This window comes from Orcinus orca, chromosome 7, assembly GCF_937001465.1.
Source record: "Orcinus orca chromosome 7, mOrcOrc1.1, whole genome shotgun sequence".
Lineage (NCBI taxonomy): Eukaryota > Metazoa > Chordata > Mammalia > Artiodactyla > Delphinidae > Orcinus > Orcinus orca.
In genome coordinates this window covers 69,272,463-69,296,846 of record NC_064565.1, presented here as the reverse complement: position 1 = coordinate 69,296,846, position 24,384 = coordinate 69,272,463, and the positions used below count along the sequence as shown (strand labels likewise).

The window sequence follows — 24,384 nt, the reverse complement described above, 5'->3', positions numbered from 1 at the left end:
GAGTTTCCTTAGAAACTTCTTGTTTGTCTACTCCTTAAATGCTATGTTTCTAAAGGGCTTTTTTAGGTTCTCTTTTTCTCTTATTCCAATTTTCTTTAAAATTTCCTTACAGATGTTTTAAACACTTTTCATGTACATTCTGTGTACTGCACACATAAACTATAAGCTCGATGGGGATAAAGATGTGGCTATTTTCTGGGTTATCTAACACACTATAGCATAACAGTCAGATAATATTCAGCAAGCTATGGATCCACAGTTTTAGTTATTAAATAATTATTGTAAAATACTGAAACACAATGACGGTAAAAAAATTTTTAAATAACAGACAGAATAGGTTAAGGATTAAAATACTCTGTTTACTGGTGGTGCAAAAATAAAGGAGAAGCTTTTTTTGTTGTTTCTCAGAGAGAAATGAAGAATTAGTGAAACCTAAAATTTGCAGTCAAATGCTCAGATAACATCTGCATCCTAGAATTTTAGTCTTATCGTCATTTGAAAAATAAAGATTACACAGGTGGTCTTGAAATATACAGCCAGTGAAAAACCACCTAAATATATAGAAGTTAATCACAGTGCCTACTACAATAGGAAATTTTACCTGAAGATGATTAAGGGAGAGGCAGTCTGTCGAATCTTCAGCAAAACCACTGCTATCAGAGTGCTGACTTGCAGTACGTAATAGTTGATCTACCAAAAGAAATTTAGTTATACAAAACTGCTAAATAAGACTTCAATGAGTACAGTATTACAGATATATGATTCCCAAAAGATATATGATACACAACAGTGATTCTTTCTTAGAAAAGTATACATCACTTATGCAAAATTGTGGCTTCAAAGCATAGGAAGTAACTTGAATTCAAACAAAACTGAATCAGATCAGAAATCCTCAGTGTTCAGTTGCTAATTAAGCTCTAATTATAATGTATTTTTTGGTAAATCCAATTAATGTCTTATCCTTGGAGGACAAGAGCCTGAAATGAAAAATGGCTCTAATAAAAATAAAGTCCCAAAGTAAACCATTTTCATTATGTAAATATGTGAAGACACGTAGTAGGTGAAATCAGAAGTTTAAATGTAGTGTGTAAAAACTTCTATTACCTTCACTAATAAGAAAATAAAAATACAATTAAGGCCAACAAATTAAATAAGTTGTACACAAGAGTACTTACATGTCTCTGATGTTTCAAATGATGCAAACATTTGTAAGTTATGAAAGTTATTTCTTAACAACTGAATGAAACTCAATCACATAGGTTCAACTAGTAGGTAATATTGTTAATTTTACAATAAACTTGCTTATTTTTTGGCCTCAAAACTCTAATTCCTGGTTAGTATAACCTAGAAAATTTTTTTTTTAAGTAACTAAAATGACCAACTAAACACAGCTGGCCTGATCACATGCCCAACCACACTACAAGTACCACAGTGGGGGAGACTTTACAGCTATTACATTTACTGAGGGAGACACTTCATGAGATAGTCAAGTTCCACAGGACTTAAAAAGCAACAGGCTAAATAAAGTGTGTTTACCAAGTCCACATTCATTTAAGACTTGAATGATAGAAAGTACTTAATAATATGTTTCAATAAAATACAAAATTAATTACAGGTTGCCTGACTTTGAAAAATATTATAATAACCTTAGGTTCAATCTGGAGCAACATGAAACAGAATAATTTTTTTCCCATTAAAAATTTAAAATAATTCTGTAATGTTGTTTTGAAATTAACAAAACTGCATAATGAAATATATGGAATTGATCCATATCCTTGATAAATCTAGGTAAATTGTAATAATTGTGAAAGTGAATTGGAATACGCTGTTACCATAGGTACTGATTATGCATTTTATTATTTGAGAAGATGATTAACATGTCATAGGAGTCATCACCATAATTATGTGTTTGCATGTCTTTTTTTTAAAAAAACTAGATTGTCAGCGTTCTGAAGACAGGAACATTATTTATTCTTCTTTGTATCCCAAGTACCTAGACCAAGCCAACAATAAAAAATGTTTGCTGAATGAATCAATGATAACTATCTCGTTAAAGCAACAACAGAATTAAACAGTTTCTTAAAGGATTTAGAAGTGAAACTGCCCCATCTGCTTGGGCAAAGGGCAGTTGCAAAAGAGCCCAGGAAGCCCTGACCAGCTCCGTTCAGGTTCTCTCTGCTAAGATCTGTTTTATCCGTAGCATACTACAGCCTGTGCCGAGTGCACCTCTCCACGGTTAGTCCTGCCTGAATTCACACACATCAGGTTGAGGGTAGACTGCTCAGGCTTCAGAGCAGGTGTGAGGCAGTGGAAAAGAACAAGGAAGCCTGGGTTCAAGTTTCGGCTTTATCATCATAAGCAATAACTTCTCTCCTCCAAAAAAGTGGGATAATCATTCTACCTCACAGGGTTACTTCAGAAACTAAGTAGAACATAAGTGAAACTGTTTTGTAAACTATAAATCACAACTGAGGTTCTTTAGTCAGATGTTTCAGTTTCACAAAAAACACAGTTCACCAAAGAAAAAGGTACAATTAAAGAGAAATAGACCTCTGTCCTAACTGAAGAGATAAGACATTATTTCTAATTAAAAACTAGGAAGTTAGAGCAAACATTAAAGTGAGAACAAAACAGATGTGGAAATTCTATTTATCCAGTATTGCAGAGAAACGTAAACAGGACACCCATATACTCTGCTAGACTAAAGAGAATATTGAATGTCTTCAGTAATTAGAAAAATGTTGGACTGCTCTTAATATACCTACTGAATGTTAGCTTGTGACATGAGTTGAGTCACTAAACCTCTCTTCTTCAGTATGTAAATCCCAGGACTGGATTTGAGATTAAGATCACTGTAACTTCAAAAGTTCTATTACTAAAGTGTGAAGTATTTTTATACATGCACTGTATGCATTTTTACTAACTTTGTGAAATGAATATATTATATCAGTGATTCTAAGTCTGCCACTATGATTAATTTAAGATATTTGCATATCACATTATCAAAATTCGATAGGCTACTTTCAAAAAATGACTAAAACACTGTACTGTTCTCACTCCCTCTCTCTCATGCACACGCACAAAACCATTTTACTGTTACTTTATAAAGATGTGATTCAAAAAAAATGTTACCATTTTTACTTATGCCACCAGAAATAAGTGCTCCTACATAGATAAGAGGAAGAAACCCAGATGTGAATAAAAACCACATTCCATCTTTCCCACCACAGGAAGCCTACTCTTCAAAGATCTTAAAGTAATTATGCTGTTTTTATCTTCTTTTTTACACAGGGCAAGCTGCTTTTTCCAATGCATCCCTTGTCTACCTATCTAAAGCAAAGATTCCTGGATGGCTGTGAACTCTGCCTATGGCTCAGGAACACATACATAAATTTATGGACTCACAAAGGGAAGAAAATTAAGCAGGAAAGTTCATTTTGTGTCTGACCAGAACTGTGATGACCTAGTGAGAGTGGAGCTCTTGTTTCTCAGTATCATACTGCAATAAAAGAAAAATTATATGCAAATTGTCTCATATGAAGTCACTTCAGAGATCAGAAGAGAACAAACATGTAATTTCCTATTCTAGGAACATACATATGAATCTTTGCTTAAAAAAAAAAAGGGTGGTTCAGCATGTGTAAAGTTTTAAAAATAAACACTCCTACCTTCAGTGGTCATTTTAACTTCCTCTCTCCTTTTCTCTAAATCTCAAAAGCTTTGTGACTTTAAAGATGATCAGACATGTTTTTCTGTTGTAAGTTAAAAGTGAAAGAAATGGATTCAAAGGTTCTTTGGTCAATAATAATTCAAGAGAAGAACAATGTCTGAGCCACTGACCTTTGATTTACAGTTTGAATTTAACTAGCTTTACCTACTGCTGAGAGACTGACTGGTGTTTTCTGCCAAGGCACAGTCATTTATTACACCTAGGAGTCGCATTTAAATAATAAAAACCCAGAGGTGGATAATACAAGTGTACATTTCAATCCCAACCATGTAAAAAGTAGGCCTGACTCTGTTGCTCTATCACTTCCCATCTAGCCCTTGTGTAGAACTGAAAAAATATTTAGAATACACAGAATTGTGTAAGGAGGTCATTACAAGATAAGCAAACTAAAATTACTTTATGAGCACAAAAGTCTTCAGGAAGATAAAAAAAATTCTATAACCAAACCATAATGAAGCAGGCACAGCTGTGTTCCTAATCTTCTTTTTACACTTACAGGTACTACAAACACTGATAGATTAAAAAAAAATACCTTTTCCAAATCCCCCAAAGATGCTTTGGTAATGTGCTCGGGAACTACTAAGTACTGGTTTACTTACCTCTTTTTGACTTGTTAAGACCTAGCTGGTAAGTGGTTGGAACATGAGGAGCTTCTCCCTCTGTACTTTGAACCTAAAGAAGAGTTTTAAGTAGTTAAAACTTAAGAATCTATGGCAAAGAAGAACACCTCTTAATAGTCATTTACTAAACAACCAACCTAAGAAGGTACCAATGCTTTATATATTTAAAAAGTGCATCCTATCTCAAAATCGCTATAATGTCCCACATCTCAATTTTACAATCTATTTTTCAGTTAACAACAGGATTGCAAGCTTATAGCTAGCAACGAAAAATAACTACATGTGTAAACTACTTCATTAAAAAAAGTTACCATTAAATGAAAAACAGATCCAAAATTAAAAGTTCTTCTCTAAATGTTAAACTTCAAAGTGTAAGGTCAATCCCAGGAGAAATACTGATACACTCACTGCAGCACACTGGCACACACTTGAAGCAATTACAAGTCTTGTATCTTGAAAAATGGCAATCATGCTCCCACTGCAAAATCTTATAAAAGTCCACAAATTTTCAGGTATCAAAAACCACTCATGTGGAAGACTGCTTTGTCCTGACACAAATGTTCTTTTAAGACATAACTTGGGAGTTGTAGGTAGAAAAGCAGGTTTCATTATAGGACTAAAATGTTGAAAGATCTTAGCCATAAATCCTCCCTGAAAATTATGCTCAAAAAGATACCAAACCCACAGAAGTTGTCCTTTTATGCTGTCTTTTTTTTCCTACCTAAACAACTACATAATTTAGGAATTTCCAGATTCTTTACTCATCACACTCACTCCCCAAATACTCTATCTATCCTAACATAACTAACCCTATACTAAGAGTAAATATTTGCGGGGGTATGCTACTAACGCCCCACTGTTTACCCTATAATGATTAGTACTTAAAATAATAAATAACATCCTAGTAAAGTGGGCAAACTAGCCAAACATTTGGGCTTTCAGCCTTGAACAAGCTGGAGAGCAAATAGCAAACAGGTTTTAGATTGAACCCTCGCAGTTTTGAGCTATGACTCCATTCTAGAGTAAGAAAGATTCCATAGGAGTAAAAGTGGAATAGCCAACATGAGAAAAAACTTCAAAGGTTAAAGATATTACCCAATTTAGAAATTGCTCTGATTTGTGATATCTTTGTTCTACATAGTTGAACATGAATCCAAGTTTATGTATCTTTTGAAAACTGAACGCGTACTGGTCATTTAAAACCATCACCTATAAATCATATATAAAATGGTTTCTACTATCTTTGTTTTTATTGAAAAATCATATTCTTCAAAGCAGCAGACATAAGTTCAAGAGGAAAACTATTGTTTTGTGTGCAAAGAAACAAAATGCATTTTCTCTTTGTAGTCAACAGGAGGTCTATTATTAGCCTCTATTCAGGACTAGCCTACTTCAAAGAGTTTTCTGTAAACCAAATATCAAACAGACCAAAAAAAGTATAACAGAAATCTAAATGTCTCTTTAATTTTATTCTAGGAATCTCAGCTTAAGCAAAAGATTATGATCTCTCATTTTTAAATGCAGAATTATCACATATTCTATTCTTTAGATTTATAAAATTAGTCACAAGGTAACATGACTTTAATGAATATGTATCCTCAGTATATTATCCTTCAAGATGCTGCTACTCCATGGACAATAAAAAAACAAAAAACACTCCCTGTCTCCCTCTACTACAAACTCCATAATTAACTGAAAGAAAAGAAGAACAGGACCCTTAAAAATGAGCTGACAGGATCATATTTTACTAATAAAGTTACTAAAGTTAGGATCCTTCCTCCTACTTACTCAGCAAAATCATCAATCACTTGCTGAAGACAGAAATAGACTTGCTAGTGTTAATGGTTGAATTTCATAGCTTATTAGGTTTCATTATTGGCTACAGTTGTGCAGAGGAAAGCCGTCAAATTCAAGATGGGGTTCACCACAGAAAATTATAATGCAAACACAGAACTTAGATTTATGTGGCAGGATTTTTCCTATTCCATGGTTTCAAATCCTCAGTGGAATTCCGGTCATTTGCTACAAGTTGGTCTTTTATTAAATTAACTATAGCTAAATATTGATAACCGAATTGAGTGACGGATAATGGGTGTTCATTATACTATTTTCTCTAAACGCTGGGTAAGTTTGAAACTTTTCATAATAAAAATTACAAAAAAAAACCCCAAAACAACCCAGTAAACCAAAATGATAAAATCACTTGGTCTCAGTGTTTTGGGATTTAAAGCTGTAGGACAACAGCTTTAGAATAATTCACACATTTGAGTTACTACATTTTAAAAATATTTTAATCAAACAAAGATTGTATCTTTTTGAATCAATGTCCTGCTACCACGCAGATACCTAGTTTGATTTTTCAACATCTGTCACATTTATCTTGACTAAGACATATCTTCTAGGCACAATACTATTGTACTATGTTTTATAGAGCAGTAACACCGTAGAATGTTCTAACTCAAATCACCCTTCCTCTAAGGTTTAAAGAGACCTATACAGCAGAAATCCAAAACTGGAACTTCAAAAATTACAATTCTGTCTAATTTTTAATGATACCTCAAAAAAATTCAAAGGAAAGCATTATTTTTCCAAAAAGGGGCAGGGGGCTGGGCATGGGATGACGTGAGTTCTTGTCCTATGTCTGACCCTATCAACCAGCCGGACCATACTAAGCTTTACGGTGTACTCAAAAGGAGCAGGTTTGTACAAAGACTCAAATTCACGTCTCATTCTGAAAGGCCAACAGAACAACTTAACTACCTGTCAGGTATTTGACTGATTTGGGATTACTTTAACTCAGGCCAGTAAATAGAATAAAAAGAATCCTGAAACTTAATGGCTAAAACTAAGTAATAAGGTATATTAGTTAAATCAACAATCAGTGTGAAGACAGGATTAGAAACATTTACTAAAACTTCAGTAGCTTAAAAAATTGTATATGCTGCCAATAATATCTTTATTTAAATGTTTATTTATAGAGTAAGAAACACAGGACAACCTATCTACAGAAACACACAGATAAAAGTTCTCCTTCCTCTAGCGTTTAAGCATGAGAAAATTTTCCTTTACGCCTAAAAGATGAACAATTGTTTACTGAGTAAAATCATTCTGGTTTAACTGTGAATCATTCATGCTACTAATTTATGGCTCTAGAGAGTTACCATGATGTATTTATTCAAAATAAATCATTTCAAGAAGAACACAAGAATTATCCAAGCAAGTCACTAAGAATCAGAAAACTCAAGAGTGGGGTTTTACAACTTTTAGATACACCAAAACAGTCTGCAAGATATTTTTTATATGGCAAACTGACTTTTAATTGAAAATAGTGTCTGGCCTTTTTTGCTTATCATAAGAGATAGTCACTTTCACTCTCCAAGGCCTAGGTCAGTCTTGTCATCTATTTAACTCTTTCTACATTTAAATAGTTCTCTCTGCTCCTGGTGACTGTCAGATCTTACCTTCTGCTTCAGAGGGACTAGGCAGCTTCACGCGCAGAGCCGCATCTGCAACATTTTCTCCTACCTAGTCACCCAAAGCAGTGGGCATTCAGTTAATCTGTTTAAAAACTGGCTTACTGACAGCGTGTGCGTGCTCTAGCTTATATTTATTTGCTATTTTTACAAAAGGAAGAAAGTTCCCAATAGGAATCAAACCTCAAGGGAAAGGAGTGCAAAAGAAAAATAGTAATGACCTACTTTGAATGGGATCTAAAAGTCTGCTTTAATAAGATTGTTCTCTTCATTTGTCAGTATGATTCAACAAGCTTGGGAGAAGAGGAAATTAAAGAAACACATTATTTCCTTTCTTTATCCATTGTTCTACAAGCTTTCTTTAAAGTTCCCAAAGGGATTAAAAACACAATTCTAGGAGGTTTTTATCCATATTTGAAATATGTCTGAAAAATAAGGATTATCCTTAAAATTCCCTGTTATTTACAATGTAGCTATGGTTGACCATATATTTTTTTGAAAACAAAAATCTTCCATTATCCTTAAGCCACCAATGCCTATAATTTTGTACTTCAAAAAAATATTCACTTCAATGTTGTTACTTTCTTCACTAACTGCTTTTGCCAGCAGAGGGAGCAAAAAAAAAAAAAAAAGGAAAAAAAAAAAACCAAAACACCAGCCTATTATTAAATGTTCACTTGCTGCCAAAGTACATCTGTCTAGCACTTTATAAATGTTGTAAAGAACTTTCGTGTATGGCATCAGTAATTTAAAAAACAAAAACACAACTCTGGCTTAGAATTCAGGAATTCTAGAAATTAAAAAGCAAAATACGAGTGTCTCCTCATCTGAGTCACCAAATCAGGTCTGCAAGTATCTAACAAGTATCTGCACTCTATCCAATTGTCAGAAGAGGGGCCCTAAAGGAAGGCAAGAGGTTACACTTCAATTATGAATGCTAGGACAAGTTTAGACCAAAACAAAGCCAAAAAAAGAATCGAACAGTGAAATGGAACAAAACGGTTCTAATTAAAGTTGTCATTTTCTGAACTCATTATAATGAGAAATAAAGAAGCTTACAAAAAATGTAAAATATTTCAAAGGGCTGCTCTTGCTCCCTTTTTATTTCACTTTTTAGTCAGAATTAAAGTATTAAGAGGTGCATTCAAAGACCACAAAAAAAGCTGTATCAGCAATTGAAATTTTGCAATAAATGAAAAATCTTAACTGATGTGAGAGAGACACACTCACCTAAGAGGACATTTTATGGGCAGAATCAATTATCCTGTTTCCTAGTTCCCTAAAACAATGGCAAGTGATTCTAAAACAGCTGTGAGCTATTACTAAAACTATTCTGTAATAAATTTTAAAAAGAAAAATTGCACATTGTATAATTTATAGCCACAAATCATTAGCAGTACATATGTGCCTGTTTCCTCATATGTAAAATAAGACCAGCACTGCTGGCCTCACACACTGAAGAGAGAAAAGTACTTCAAGGGCCTAGTACAGTGACTGCCACAAGGTAGGTGCTTGATAATGTTCAGTTTCCTGCCGCAAGGTATACAGCTCCAATGCATAAGTTATCCTCTGACTATTCAAAAGCAGTTTTAGGTGAACCTCATCAAAACAAATATTTTTACCTTGTCCAATTTGAAATTTATGTAAAATAGTAAGAATATCACTAGGTTAAAAAAAAAAGTAGCCAAACGCTGGTCTTCTGGGGTTGCAGAAATCCTTTCAGTGGCCTTTCAAACCTTCTTCCTCAAGATTCCCTATCCTCCCCTTCAGGAAATGTCTTCACGTTCATGTTCCCAGACCTACCCTCAAAGCCTTCTTCACACCTAACCTTCCACTGAGATACATTAAGAAAAGCTTGCCCAAAGGCACACAGCAATTCAGTGGCCCAAACAGAACTCAAACCTGTTTGATTTCAAAGCCTGTATTTTTAACTATTATGCAATATTGATCTGAGTTTGGATATATTCTCTCAGGGCTTTCTCAGAGAATCAAAATCTTAAATTGAGAGAGAAAAGGGGTTAAAGTTCAAGTATGAGCAATGGATTACAGAAGATCTAGAGGGGCCATTATCTTGACATCACATAGTCCTGGGACTTCTTGGTTTGTGAAACATAAAACAAAAAACCCGGAAAGTCAAAATCAGGATGACTTTTTTCTAGTATAAATCTATTCACCACCTTTCATTTTAAAAACATTTTTTGGCACTTTTTTCCCTAACTCACTGTTTAAAACAGTTCTCAGTAATTTTTTACCTACCTCTTCCATTTCAAAGGAGTCCTTCTGCTGTGCCATTATACTTCTTATGGATGGGATCGTCAACGGTGCACATGGCTCTTTTTCAGGTGTGGACAAAGGGACATTTTTCAGCTCCCTGCTATTTTCCAGCTCACTGTGGCTGGACATGTTGAAATCGCTATCTAAATGAGTTTTTATAATACCAGCTTCCTCACCTAGTTTATTCTCATGACTTTGAGTTTCTTTACTTTGTCCACTTTCAGCTTCTTGGTTAAAATTACTGTTTGCTTCATCAGAAAGTCTATCAATGTCAGCATTCTCCATAACAGCTGCTGAACTACCTGATACTTCTTCTTTAACTGTAGCCAACATAGAAGATGAATCTTTCTTCTTCACAATTTTTTGAGACTTTTGATCACTTTTATTGCCAATTTCTTCCATCACTGAAAGATTTAGAGTCTTTCCTTTGTCAACTGCTGGGGAAAGGGTACTACCTTCTCCTTTCTCTGTTTTATCAACACATAAATTTAGTTTTGATAGTGTTTTCATTAAACGATTTGCAGTGTTACTTCGGGTTAAAGGTGGAGGCGAGTCTGTCTCCTTGTTAGAGGTCACCGAGGACAGACTCCCAATTCTCTGCAGGGGAGTCCCAGAGACTTGGGAATATAAAGAAGAAAATGCATTGGCCACAGTAGTAAGCACTTCAATTTGACGAAAACGGCCTATAAAAGGAAAAAAACAATAATTATATATATTTATATTTATATGTGTATATACACACATATACACACACATATATTACTTAAACCATCACTACTGTTCAGAATTTCAATAACTGAACTACTTAAATCACAAAGATTATGAAAACAGATTTTTTTCCTATCACTTAAAACTTCTCTACATTTACTGTGGAGAGGGAGAAAGATTTTTCACTCTTAAGCACTAGAATTTACATTTTAAAAAATCAAAAGGAAGGACAAAGCATAATGACAACACTGAATAAAACAGAAAGGACTAGCTATTGATCTATAGTTGTGACCCTGTTTTTAGGTCTTGAACTCTTCCAAATGTGAAGTATATGTAAGTATATATTTTATACCTAATGGGAGGGAGGTTGGATTTATAGATCTCTTAAAGCTAATCCAAGGACCACCTAGGGATCCCATTTTGGGGATTTCTGGTCAGCAGAGAAAAATAAGCAAGATTTAACTTGAAAAATCATCAAATTAGCCTTGCCATTGTAGATTTACATGAAAGCATCTGAAATTGACTGACTTCAACTAATAGTAACAAGGCCCCTCCTCTACTTCTTTCCTTTTGGAACAAAAGCAATTTGGCGATAAGTATAAGGGTCTACAAGTTACATTCTACGGATGTAACACTTAAGTATGTGGAGAATGGGGTGGGGGGGTGGGGGAATAAGTAAATTAACTTCTATAAATAATAAAAATTTATAATATGCAAAACAGCTGTTGTGTTAACCTCAATAATTAAATTGCCACTGCTATTTCTAGAAATTAATAAGGCTTTAAAAACAAGACCATCTTGCTGTAGATGCCATAATTTTAAAAATAATATGCTAACATTTAAAAACCTTACTTGTTAAAGCATAATTTGGATTTTCTACTTCCATCCGCTGCATTTGCGCACTCAAAAATACTTTAATATCTATTCCTCTGGCAAATGATGATGAATTAAAAAATCTGGAAGGAATTTTAGAAGCAATATCTGGTTCATCTCGTCCAAATCCAAGATTATAAAGGATTTCTTCAGGATCTTCCTCATAAAGTTCCAACAATTCTGAAACACTAAAAAGAAAAAAAAAAAAAAGAAACAGCAAGATGTAAGTTTATAATAGTACATATCACAATATAAATGAATTCATATTCCTGCTTTTCTGTGAAAAAGTCTTCTACAGCTTCTGCTGTTTAATCCATTATTTATTTCAGCATCTTTATACATTGGGTACCAAATGCAATAAATAACCCTTAAAAAGGGTCCATTCTCTCAAGCTGTTAGTTTTGGGAAAAAGAGCTAAGCCCTAAGAACATCCTCAGTAAGAAGCTCTGATTCCTCACCTTATTTTTTTTGTCATTTTAAAGAGATTTCCAGTAAAGCAGCTAAACAATCTGAGGACAGATAAGGGAGAATAAGGAGTAAACAGATTAGGAAAAAATGAAAAGGGAAAATGCACTAGGAAGTTGGTACAACTTTGGTACCAAGGGACATTCTGCAGAGCTTGAGTTTTTCTGCTCTTTGGCTGTCCTAGAAGAGGCAATATAGGTAACAACTGATCTCAGAAAAGTGAAGGAGGAGCTTACTTTCAACTTCTCTCTAACCATTTGCACTCAGGAAGTAGGAGGAGTAAAGTAATGAGAGTATGGGTTACACAAAGGTAAATTCTTGCTCTAATTCTATTGTGAATTGAACATTTATTAACCCTTATCTCTCATACCAGTGATAATCCAAGCTGAGACTCACCAGGGAAAATAGGAATGTTAGAAATAGAACTTGAGCAGAAGGAAATTTCAATTTGTTTCAGAGAAAATGTTCAAATTCCAAAACAATAATTTGGATAATAGTTTAAACTGGTTCATTATGCACACGTGTTTGCTTATTTTAATATATAGTTTAAAGATCTTTGGTTTTATATGAAGATAAATCTCCACTTAAATATCAAGCTTTAAATTATAAAGGTTTATTCTGATTTTTATATCAGAGTAACTCAAGACCCTAGCAGAATGGAGAATTTGGGAAGTAGAAATTATTCCACTATGGATTTCCTCTTTCAAGCTGTTGATAGGACTCAAAATACTCATTAATGGATTCCAGCAGCATTTTTAACATATCTGTTAATTTTTATTTAATCTTAATTAAAAAAAAAAAAAAGAAGACGCTTCTCTTCTCTCAGTTATGTTGACCCACAAAACACTGTGGATTCCTTTTGACTTCATACTACCAAGCCAAATCCAAGGCTGAAAAGGGTTAAGAGTAGGTCATCTACAACACAATGTAGTTGCAGTATAAATCCAGAATAAGTTACCTTGAGACTGTTCCACTACTTTTCCCGGATCCAGTGGAATTCATACTTCTCCCCTTCTGATGAAACTGTAGTCTTCTCTCTTTGGCCAAGATATTATTGCTATAAACAAAATTAGATTATATAAAACTTTATTTCCATAACTGTTCTTCATTTTTAGAAAGGAAAAAAACAAACAGCTACGTACCAGTTTTCAATTTGCGCATCAGTTTCATGGAGGTGGTTGGCTAAAGGTAAAAAGAATATATGCAAAGCACAACTGTTAGTAGGACAATAACTACTATGATACAATCAACAAGAAAGCAAATTAACCACATTATTATAGCTAAATGCCTAATATGCCAGACTCTTGTCCTGGTTCATTAAATCTGCACCATTAAAGGTAATATACAGATAGATAAGAACAGACTCAGCAGCTTTTGGAGGGTGTTTTAGGTTTTGTTTGTTAGCAATGTAAAACTACCTCCACTGAACGTTTAATATAAAAAGATATATAAATAACCAATTAAATTTAACAGTTTGAAATAAGTAGTAAGAAGATACGTGGTATATGTACTTCTAATTACTAAATTTAAAAACTGTTAATAAAGAATACCTCAAAAGCAAAAACATGATTTACCATTACTTAAGTGTGGCAATATCTATTCCTAACGTGGTTTTTTTAAGGCTGATAATTCACTCCAGTTACAACCAATTTTTCATGCACCTACTTTGAAAATTCCTACTCATTTCACATAAGTTTTCTTTTAAAAGTTGCCTTTCAAGTTTATCCTAGACTTACAAGTTCTAAACAAATAAATGTTGTTAAGTTTACAGTGGGTTAAATTTACTGCATTTAAATTTTATAGACAAACATAAAGAATGAAATTAATTAAAAACATCTTTTTCAGCACAACAGACTTTTTTCTTTTTTCATTTCTGATCTGCAGAGTCATGGCAATTTCTTATCAACCAGAAAGGTTGATGAATGAATGAAATGAAAATAATGAATGAATGAAAATAATCTTGAAACAATTTTCAGTAAAACAACATAATAGCTCCACTCTTCTCTGAGACTTCCTTTTTGGGTCTGGCTTCCAATAAAATCATTCACTATGGATGAACAGGCAGAGCACGGAGGATTTTTAGGGCAGTGAAAATACGCTATATGATAGCATAATGATGGATACGTGTCATTACACATTTGTCTAAACCCATAGAATGTATAAGACCAAGAGTAAACCCTAGCATACACTATGGACTTTGGGTAACTATGATGCCTTATCCTAGTTTCATCAATTGTAACAAATGTACTATTCTGGTGAGGGATGTTGACAATGGGGGAGGCTGTGCACGTGTGGGGCAGAAAGTATGTTGGAAATCTCTGTACCTTCCCCTCAATTTTTCTGTGAACAAAACTGCTCTAAAAAAATGAAGTTTTTAAAAAGAATTCTATATTGTGAAACTACTAAGGCAGATATCAAAAGTGCTATTTACAATAACAATAAAATGAATTTTAATAAGGGGTTAACAGTATGTTCAACTATCCTGATTGGGAAGCAGTAAGTTTGAGTTTATTTTATAGAGTTTAATCCTTAAAAGCATATTAACAGAAATAAAAAAACTAACATATACACATTCTAGAGTTTTCAATGTTAGAAGGCTCTAAATAAGTATTCTTATCATACAGATTGACTTCAAACTGCAAAAGACCAAGGATATTAAATTCAGTGGATAAATTCACTATTCATCAACTTAAAATTCAAAAAGATTTAATAAAATCCTTAATTCTTTTTTTTAATAAAAAGCACACATTGGGACTTCCCTGGTGGCACAGTGGTTAAGAATCTGCCTGCCACTGTAGGCGACACGGGTTTGAGCCCTGGTCCAGGAAGATTCCACATGCCGTGAAGCAACTAAGCCTGTGTGCCACAACTACGGAGACTGTGCTCTAAAGCCTGTGAGCCAAAACTACTGAGCCCGTGTGCACAACTACTGAAGCCGACGCGCCTAGAGCCTGTGCTCTGCAACAAGAGAAGCCACCGCGATGAGAAGCCCGCGCTCCGCAACGAAGGGTAGCCCCCCACTCGCTGCAACTAGAGAAAGCCCACGCACAGCAATGAAGACCCAACGCAGCCAAAAATAAATTAATTAATTAATTTTTTAAAAAAAGCACACATTAATAACCCAGCTATACAGTTACCAATAATTTTAAAATACCAGTAAAACAATAAAAAAATTCTTAATTTTATGTTGTGGAAAGCTTTATTATGAATCCACAGGAAAAGATTATATAATCTGTGAAAATTTAAACATTGCACAATACACTTAAAATCCTAACGCAGCCTTGAACAGACATTAGCATAATGCTTTCTAATTAACTTCTCGTAACTCTATTTTGTCTTTGTCCTTTAGTCTTCTAAAAATCTGGAAAAAGAGGAAGCGGGAAAGACAGGAGACACTTGAATGCAAAGAGAAAGACAAGCTGCAGCTGTTAAGTCTGACATAAGGCTACCTCACACTAAAATAAGCTTCACTTTAGTTTTCTCACGTATAAATATTTAAGTTTCCTTCCTTTTGAGAGACAATTCTTCCCTCAGTTATATGACCATTGTTTGCCCCCAAATAGTTCCTGTAAACTACAGAGTCCAAGGAAGACCTTTGGACATTGCACAATGGTTTTCCAGAGCCATTCCTACAGGTCTCCTATAGGCTCTTACTAGATTATTAACACATAAAAGGTTCTGTAAAATGTGTCTGAGCCACTTTCAAGAACTTTAAATTTAGCTTTGAGGATCATAAACATGAAAACACATGACTTTCTCTCTCTCTCTTTTATTTTTTTTAATTTTAAAACTATATGAAGGTACAGTTCTTCCAAACATACCTTCAGCTCCCAAGGACAAATCATCCTCAAAACTTCCTCCATTTCTCACAAGCACACCTGAAAGAAACATTAGAAGATTCATGCTGGTATTCTGTTCTTTCTGACCCCCACAGAAAATCACTGTTTTAATTAAAACAAACTGACCAAGCAAAATATAAGACACAGTAAAGCATTTCAGACCTGAATGTACTCACAGGTTATTCTGATTATATAATTTCAGGAAGGAAATATAAGTTTTCACTTTATCGTAAAGGAAACCATGATTTGCAGCCAGGTAAAGTTATTAGAAGCCCCAATCTACAGGCTACTTTATACTTAATAAGCCTCTAAGATGTTCAGTTAGATAATGTATCTTACCCAACAGTTTCATGGAAAACCAGATCCCAGCACAATCATTCCTTTTACCCCCTTACATTAAGTCAGGAGCTCAAGCTAGATTTTCCTGATACTATAAATGTTTTTCATATGCCTTGCCACTACCTGCACATTCTTGTTGTACTTTGAACTTCAGAATTTTGCCTTGCACAGGTGTGGCAATCTCAGTTAATGTAAGCAAAGAAATGCTACACTAAATGCTACACTAAAGCTCATCTGATTCACTCAACATATATTTTCCCTATGTTTACATATCATATTTATGTATTTAATTAGTCTTTATAATATCTAATTGGACAATAAAAAGAAACGAGTTTCATATTGTGGAAAGGTTTGGTAATTTGTTTAAACTCATCACTGTTTTATGGTTCATGACAAGGTTTCTCCCTTTAGGCTTTTATCTTAAAACACCATACTTTATAAACATGAACATCACGTTTATAATTTATACACACACACACTCTTTCACTCAGAGGACATATAAAGTAGGACCCTCATAAAGAACAGATTTAGAAAGGCAACTTTCTCTTACCCTTGAGTGTACTACTGCTTTGCTCATCCAGTGAGGCTCCCAAAGGGGTACTGAAACCACACAAACATATAAACCTTAGTCTTGAAAAGCTGTCTGGAAAGCTGTCACTGCACAGCCTTACACTTTAAAGGGTTATAGCTAAGCAAGCTTCTAATCACAGTTGAATTTTCCTCCCAAATGCACATGGAATGCAAGTGAATTACATAAGTAATATCCTACTAAGCAAATACCTATCATCAAGTCAGATCACCAGGAATGATTTAATCACACGTCTGATCTGCCAGCAATTAAGAGCAAGAATGGCAATTACAAATGATATGAATTGGCATTTTCTTTACAAAAACAGAAAAAGAAAAGAGAATGACAACAGGCCTTAAGAAAATGTCTGCTCCCCTCAATCCCTTCCCTAGAAACAGGAAAGAGAATTAAGAAAAAACAAATCTTTATCTCAATAAAATTAAAAAGTCAGAGTATAGTTAGAAATAAGGCTCAACAGTTTTCTCAAATCCCATCAAGCATTTTAGAGCACCACTCAATGCCTCCCTTACCCCAACTATTATCTTTTCTGATACAATGGAGAAGTTTGGAATTTTAGGCTTTTAAACTAAAAAAAATACATGTATTCTTCATTTAACTCTGAAAAGAAAATTACTAAAAAGTTGGCTTGAGAATCAACCCTAAGAACTAGCCATTACTAAAATTCTTTCACATTCTTGTTGTTCAAACACAGATAACTTAGAAATCTTTTTAATGCAAAATGTTTTTCATTTCTTTCTCAAAACTAAGTTAAGAAAGAAACAGGTTGTTTCATTATGAAAGTTCTACTTTGTGTTATAAGCCTTTCGTCAGCAACAATTTATACCTGTTATAAATTCACATCAGAAATGGGATCAATCATAAAAATATCAGTTTCAAAGAAATATTACTGAAATGCCACTTAAATGTTAAATGTTAAAACAAATATACAAGCAATGGCAGTTCTTTAAAAGTGCTTTTGAAATGAAAAAGAATAAGCCATGACCATAAAGATAATAAAACCTCGAAGTTTTTGCATATATTTTAATAAAACTATACTTTATGCCCTCAAAAAAGTCATTCCTCTTCCCTGGCGGTTACTTTCGTAGGACAAAACATTGCATTACTCCTTCTGTAAATGTCTCAACTGGCCTGGGCACCAACAGAAAATGGCAAATGAGCAGAATATAACTGGCATTCTCCTTCAAAAACAAGTCTCTCACTCTTATAATTGCCCTCTTAAAAATCTTATCAAAAACTCTATCCCTTCTTAGATGCTACTTATTCAAGCAATTTGTTTCAGCTTAGCCACAAAAAAAAAAAAAAAAATTACCAAAATAAAGACTCCCTTTAAGGAAAAACAACATGGTATCTTTATTCAGGATATGGAAAGCAATAAGAAAACAAAGAATATTTGAGAACTTATCAGGGGGGTTGGGGGCGGATGCTGTCTTCAGATCATCTGTACATAATATACAAAGTAGACAGATGCCTGACTCTGGGAAGGACCCTAAATTGTTATAGAAAAAAAAAAACTTGCATATATCCTAGCAGTCAAATCTGTGATAATAAAGCTAACAATAAAAGACTTTGTTCTAGCTCTCCAGAGTACAAATGAATGTCCCTTTCGTACAGAATAGGTGAAGCTGTAGGGAACAAGAAAGAAACCTATGTAGGAAATCCGCAACAGACTATAGAATCTGCCTACATAAATCAAGATTAGCAACAAAACTCCTGGAATTTTCAGAGATCTTGTGTCTTGGTGAATGTTAACATTTGCCCACTGCATTTATCTTAAAAGATGCACTTATTTACTGTCTACTTGATATAACTCTTATGTAATCTTAACTCCCGTACACCATAAAATAAACATAACATGATTCTTCTCTTGCTCTTAAACATTTTTTTGTGCATCTTTAGAGAAAAGGTCCATATATTTCATCATATCTCAGAAGGGTCTATGACATCCTCAATAAAGGTTAAAGAGCTCTATAATAAAGAGTGTTCAGTAAGGCTCCAGGCAATTCACCAAAACAGGATAGCAACAGAGTAATGGCCAATATTTTATGTCTTTAAGAAAGAAAAATAAACTGGCATATATAAGAATCATTTCTCTCTCCCCACCAGAAAAGACTTCTCAAACTCTGGTACTTGGACAAAAGATTAAGAAAAGCCCAAATTGAGATGGCAAAAAATATGTACAGAAGCAAACATCTTAACAAAAGTTAAAAAGCCAACATTCTTCATGTGAGATTTTATAAGTAGCAAATAAGTTGGAAAAAAACAATTAAAATATGAAATAAGTACATTTTACTGTAGTAAGATACGATTAATCTCCTCTGTACTTTATCAAACATTTCTGTACCAGCTACCAAAGCATGTAATTAAACAGATTTATGCAGCCTGAATGTCTTCAAAGCTCTATTTCCCTTCTGTGAATTCCAGGGCCATCTGACAAATTCATGTCCAAGAAGTAAGCTAGAACAAAGTAGTTAGCTAGTTTTAACAGTTCTCCAAACAGAATTAAGGCACCAACATAAAGTTAAAGCCCGGTTAGTGTAGTTAAGTAAATTACATTCATCTAAAACACATTTGAAAGGGAAATGACTCTTCTGCCAGATATACACATGTCAAAACAAAAGCAAAATAAAATACTGTGTGAAATGTGACAATCCTTTCAAATAGAAACAGGGCAAGCATAATAACATGGCATGATTATCTGTTTCAGGTTTCTGATCTCTGATGCTAACATCACGCACCGGAGCTGAAGTCCTAATAACTGTGAAGTCAACATGGTCACCAAATAATCGGCGGTCACAGCACTTCCATTTCTAATCGCTTAAAGGAGGAAGCTATCCGCCGGCTCACTTTCCGGTTTATGGCTTACGAGGTCCAAGGGACCCGCAAGGACGGCGGCCCGAGTCACTCCGCCCAGGCGTCCCATCAGCGCTGATCTTTCCCCGGGACGCGAGCGGCGCAACCGAGGACTCACCGGCAGTCCTTGAGCCATATCGCGATCTTCTCGTTGGGCACGTTTCCTGCGGGGCAGAGCGAGGGGACAGCTCGTTACCGACCCCAGGAGGACTCCTACCGTGGGGTCACCCTGGATACCCCCAGGTAGGAAAATCTACTGGGGGCAAAATGCAGCCTAAGCAACACGGCTTAGAGACCATCTGAAGGGAAATGATAGCACCTGGGTGTCTCGACGCTGGAGACGCCTTACCAAGCACGCACGTTTAAAGGTCGGAAGTGTCCCCTCTCCCCTCGGCCTCTCGAGCCCAGGACGATCTTCCAGAACTCACAGCAGTTGCCCAAAGCGCACGAGACTTTTCCCCGCCCGCCCGAACTTCCCTGAGCTCCCCGCCCGCCGCTGCCCCGCGGGGCGCACGGACCTCTCCCCGCGGCCGCCGGCAGCTTCGCTCCAGAGAGGTCTTCCTCGTCGTCCTCGTCCTCGTCCTGCGTCGTAGCTTCTGTGGACAGGTCCTCCGTCTCCGACGCCTGCCAGGAGCCGCGGCACTTGGCCCAGGCCTTCCTCCTGCGACTCGCCACTTGCCACTCCAGTTCCTCCTCCGCCTCCGCCGACGCCACCAGGGGCCGGTCCATGGCTGCACCGGGGGCTCCGCAACCCCAACCGGAGCCTGTGAGAGACAAGGCGGCGGCTGGGACCCCAGCCCCTGCGGTCAGCGCCCGGCCGGGCTGGGGGCCCCGGGGAGCTGGAGCAGGCGCGGGGGGAGGAGGAGGAGGAGGAGGGGACGGGAGGGAGGAAGGGAGGGAAGGAAGGGGAGGGAGGGGGCGGAGGGCCAGCGTTTCACATGAAGCCGGCCGGGCGCGGCGCGGGAGCGCGAGCGGCTGGAGCGAGCGCGGCTGGGAGCCGAGCGCCGGACAGCCCCAGTCCCGGCTCCCCGCCCCGCCCTCCCCTCGGCCCCCGCCCCGCCCTCCCCTCGGCCCCCGCCCCGCCCCGCCCTCCCCTCGGCCCCCGCCCCGCCCCGCCCTCCCCTCGGCCCCCGCCCCTCCTCCCGCCTCAGCCTGACGCGCCAGGGGCCTGGCCGGCCGCCGCGCGTCAGCGCGCCCCTCCCTCAGCGGCGTTCCACGCCCCCTTCCGGCCGGGGGCGCGCGGGGCGGGGCGCGGCGAGCGCAGAGTGGAAAGGCCCGACCCCTGTCCCCCGCCCTCTGTCCCCTGCCACCCGCCCTCTGTCCCCTATCCCCGGTACCCCGCCGCGGCCGGCGGAGCAGGCGAAATTTGGTTCCTTGTTGGTTAGTAATCTTTGCTTATTAACTTCTCCTCTCACCCCAAAAACAGAAGGAATGTGGAAAGGCCAAGTTTCACTCAACGCCCTTCTTCACTGCGTCCAAACTGAGTGTCTGCTTGGGCTCGCTGGAAGTTATTCTTCGCGGAGTCCAAAGAATTCTGTCCAAGAAATGGTGGAGAAAGATGGGAGAAAGAGGCGCGTAATTGGTATTTCTTGTCAAAATATCAGAACTGGAAAAGACTAAGCTTCGTGGAGTGCTCCTTTCACGCTTAAGAAAGTTATTTATTGTGGTCGTGTTATGTGTGAAAGATTTAATTTGGAAATTCCACATTGAAATTAGACATAGAGAGGTGAAGGAAAATAGAGCAAGGAACAGCTGGGAAAAAGTAGAAATACTTGCTTGGATTTTGGTGCTACAAGATACAAATAATGTAAAGGTTTAGAACATTTTAAAAATGAGTTTGAGCAGTCCCTTTTGTTATTTTTAAAATCTTATTAGCAGAAAGACTATAAAATCCTATTCAACATCATATCCAAGATCCAGACAAACTTCCCAGAACCATCATAATATCATTCTGGGCCTTATACTGTGAAATATGAGAGGGAGCTAGAACAGGGATACTGGTATCTCATTGCCTTGCCATTTCACTATTTTTTCTTTGAATCTTAAAAAATTTTTTCTTTGAATCTGAAAAGCTTTCCAGCCTTCAAGAGTCCTATAGCAAAATGCAGCTAACAGTTTAATGGTCCTTCAAAATAGGCCAGTGTCTAGCTGCCTGTAGGAAAGGTGAGCAGGAAAGCAAGTGAGGGAGGTACCTGGAGAGAAGGCACTGAAAGGGCTGGTCAGAAGCCACACAGAACAAAGTATACTGTCTTCAGTTTCATTCAGGGCCCTGATGGACCCCACCCTACCCAGTTCCATCATTTCCACATGCTGTTGCTAACTCTCTATCCTAGCCTCTCATTTCATTCCTGTTCTTTCTGTCCAATACCTTAATGATCTTCAAGATCCAGCTGATCCAGAACTTTTCCTGGACTACATCTTTCCACCACCTCTGGTCACATCTTTTCCACAATTCCCTGGTATATAACTGAATGTCTGTCTCATTTATTTTGGGACTGAACTGTGCAGTAAATAATATGACTGGCTTCTGAGGGTATGTTTGACTTCCTAGGCAGACTGTAAATGGAGACTAAAGAACGTTATTCTATATTCTTCTTGCACAACTTACACTTTTAGTACAGTGCTAATCCCACAAGGAACATTGAGTTCTCTTGAGGTAAATTTTCTATGCTTTACATTCTTCAGAATGGACTGTCAAATGGATAAAATATTTACTTGCTTTATGTTGTTTCTCTATGGCCTATTACCTTTTACTTAGTTTTGTTGTTTAAATACTTTAAGACAATAAAGAATTTTTGAGAATAATGAACCACATTTTATATTTAAAAACCAAACCACCAAGTCAAATGATAAAGAAAGTGGGAAAAATTGCCAGCAGGTAACATTAGAATAGAGTACAGCAATTCTTGAATCACCAATAGCACAATCATATGTTTTCTTCTACATGATAATTTTAATGTAAAACGTTGAGGATACAGAACTAATAAAGAAGGAAATCCTTGAAACAGCAAGCTATTTTGAAAAGTAAGGGGTTTTAATTGTATTCTCAACTTTGAGATTTTAGAAAACTGCCCAAGGTATTTAATTTATTCAGAAATGAATGCCATACTACACCTGAGGAGAGTCTAGTTGTTTGCTTGCTTCTGCAAGGATTTTTTTTTCTAAACAAGTACTGTATTGTAGACCTACTGCCAATCAACGTTGCAGAAGTTCTACATAAAGAATAATGTCTGAGTTACTAAAGCCTACAAGGTGGAGGAAGAAATACATTTATGTTAGATGTGGATAATCCCATCCAGCATGATGTAGTGGGAACAGTAGGGTCTTTGGTGTCAGACTGAAGTTTGAAATCAGTTTCTGTCTCTTTCTAGTTGTATGGCCTAGGGTAAGACAGCTAATATCTCTGGATATCACATTCCTCATCTGTGAAGTTGCAATCATGATAACTACCTTCCCAAGGTGATGTGAGGATTATATGAAATAAAGTGGTTGCTCAGTATAGCTCTTGGCATTATTATATCGCAGCAGACAAAAATCAGTTAATTTTATATGGGGGGATTATTCTTATAGTAAATGGCATCTGTCTTCATGCTTATGCAGCTGAATTTTTTAAATGGCATAAATTCAGGCTAGGACAGAAAACAGACTAGTTAAATTAGGCAATTTTAAATGGTAAAAGCATATATCAAAAGTGAAACATTATGCTCAGTTTAATTAATTACTTATTTTTTGCTTTTCTAGGCCTTAACACATGCCTCCAAATTACAAAACAAGATTTACCAATAGGTAAGCTAAGGCATTTTGGTTCTAGTTAAGGTATTGTTTCTTTAGTCTTTACATAATTAAAAATTTTATTTTGTGCATCAAAATCTTAGTAATTAGGAATCTGATCAGAGAGTGGTATAGTGCTGCAGTTTACCAAATTGAAATATAAAATGCTACACTTTTTATTTAATCTGCCATTCTATTTACCTTACACCTCCCAGATCCCTTTTGTCTTAATAATAGAATTGCCTGGAGGAAAGAATTCTGTATAAAGTAAGTTTGGTAAACTCTGCATATTTTCACCTCCCCCAAGCCCATCCCAGTCGCAGTGAATGTTAAAGACTTGCGAAGTTTTCAAGATTTATTTTTTTAAAATAAAACTGTTTAACTTTGCTTAACCCAGCATTTCTAAAATTCATTTCGACATGTAATGTTTTGGGCCCCCTCAACATAACTGTTAACATTTCCAGGGATACCAGTGGGATGATTTACAATAGGATAAAAGAGGATAAAAGGGAAATGTTACTGAATGAATGAATTCTTCAAAAACTTTCAAAGGTTTATTTACAAATCATGTAATTGAACTATGAGGAAAGGTGGTTAGTCTGACTTAGACTGATTTTTTGATATATTTCTTTGTCATTATTAACCATTAAAATATTTCTGGTTATTGTGTATATTTTAAAGTAATAAAATTAAATATTTAAGGTCTATAAACCTATTACCTATACTTTTGGGTTTTTCCACATTAGCAAAAACTCTTATTATACTAGTTCATTGTCCTCATAAGTAAGCATTAACATAGCAAAACCATCTATTCTGATTTCCTTCATTCTCCCAGGTACACATCGGAAGAAGC

General features: G+C 36.3%; 1 protein-coding gene across 8 annotated transcripts in view; it reads right to left on the bottom strand.

Moving 5' to 3' along the window:
* ITPRID2 (ITPR interacting domain containing 2) overlaps positions 1-24,384 on the bottom strand; it is a 100,485-nt gene that overhangs the window by 18,219 nt on the left and 57,882 nt on the right. For 6 of the 8 annotated variants that reach the window (XM_004267390.4, XM_033423682.2, XM_004267391.4 and 3 more), the window contains exons 1-10: positions 20,279-20,692; positions 19,879-19,924; positions 16,872-16,921; positions 15,965-16,021; positions 13,286-13,325; positions 13,102-13,200; positions 11,658-11,866; positions 10,080-10,780; positions 4,330-4,402; positions 602-690 (exon numbers count right to left, since the gene is read on the bottom strand). In XM_004267390.4, the coding sequence (XP_004267438.1) occupies positions 602-690; positions 4,330-4,402; positions 10,080-10,780; positions 11,658-11,866; positions 13,102-13,200; positions 13,286-13,325; positions 15,965-16,021; positions 16,872-16,921; positions 19,879-19,924; positions 20,279-20,489 (1,575 nt within the window). In that variant the 5' untranslated portion in view covers positions 20,490-20,692. Of the gene's footprint in view, positions 1-601; positions 691-4,329; positions 4,403-10,079; positions 10,781-11,657; positions 11,867-13,101; positions 13,201-13,285; positions 13,326-15,964; positions 16,022-16,871; positions 16,922-19,645; positions 19,853-19,878; positions 19,925-20,278; positions 20,693-21,175; positions 21,295-24,384 lie in introns of those variants that run through there. The other 2 variants (XM_004267389.4, XM_033423686.2) reach the window with 2 other exon arrangements.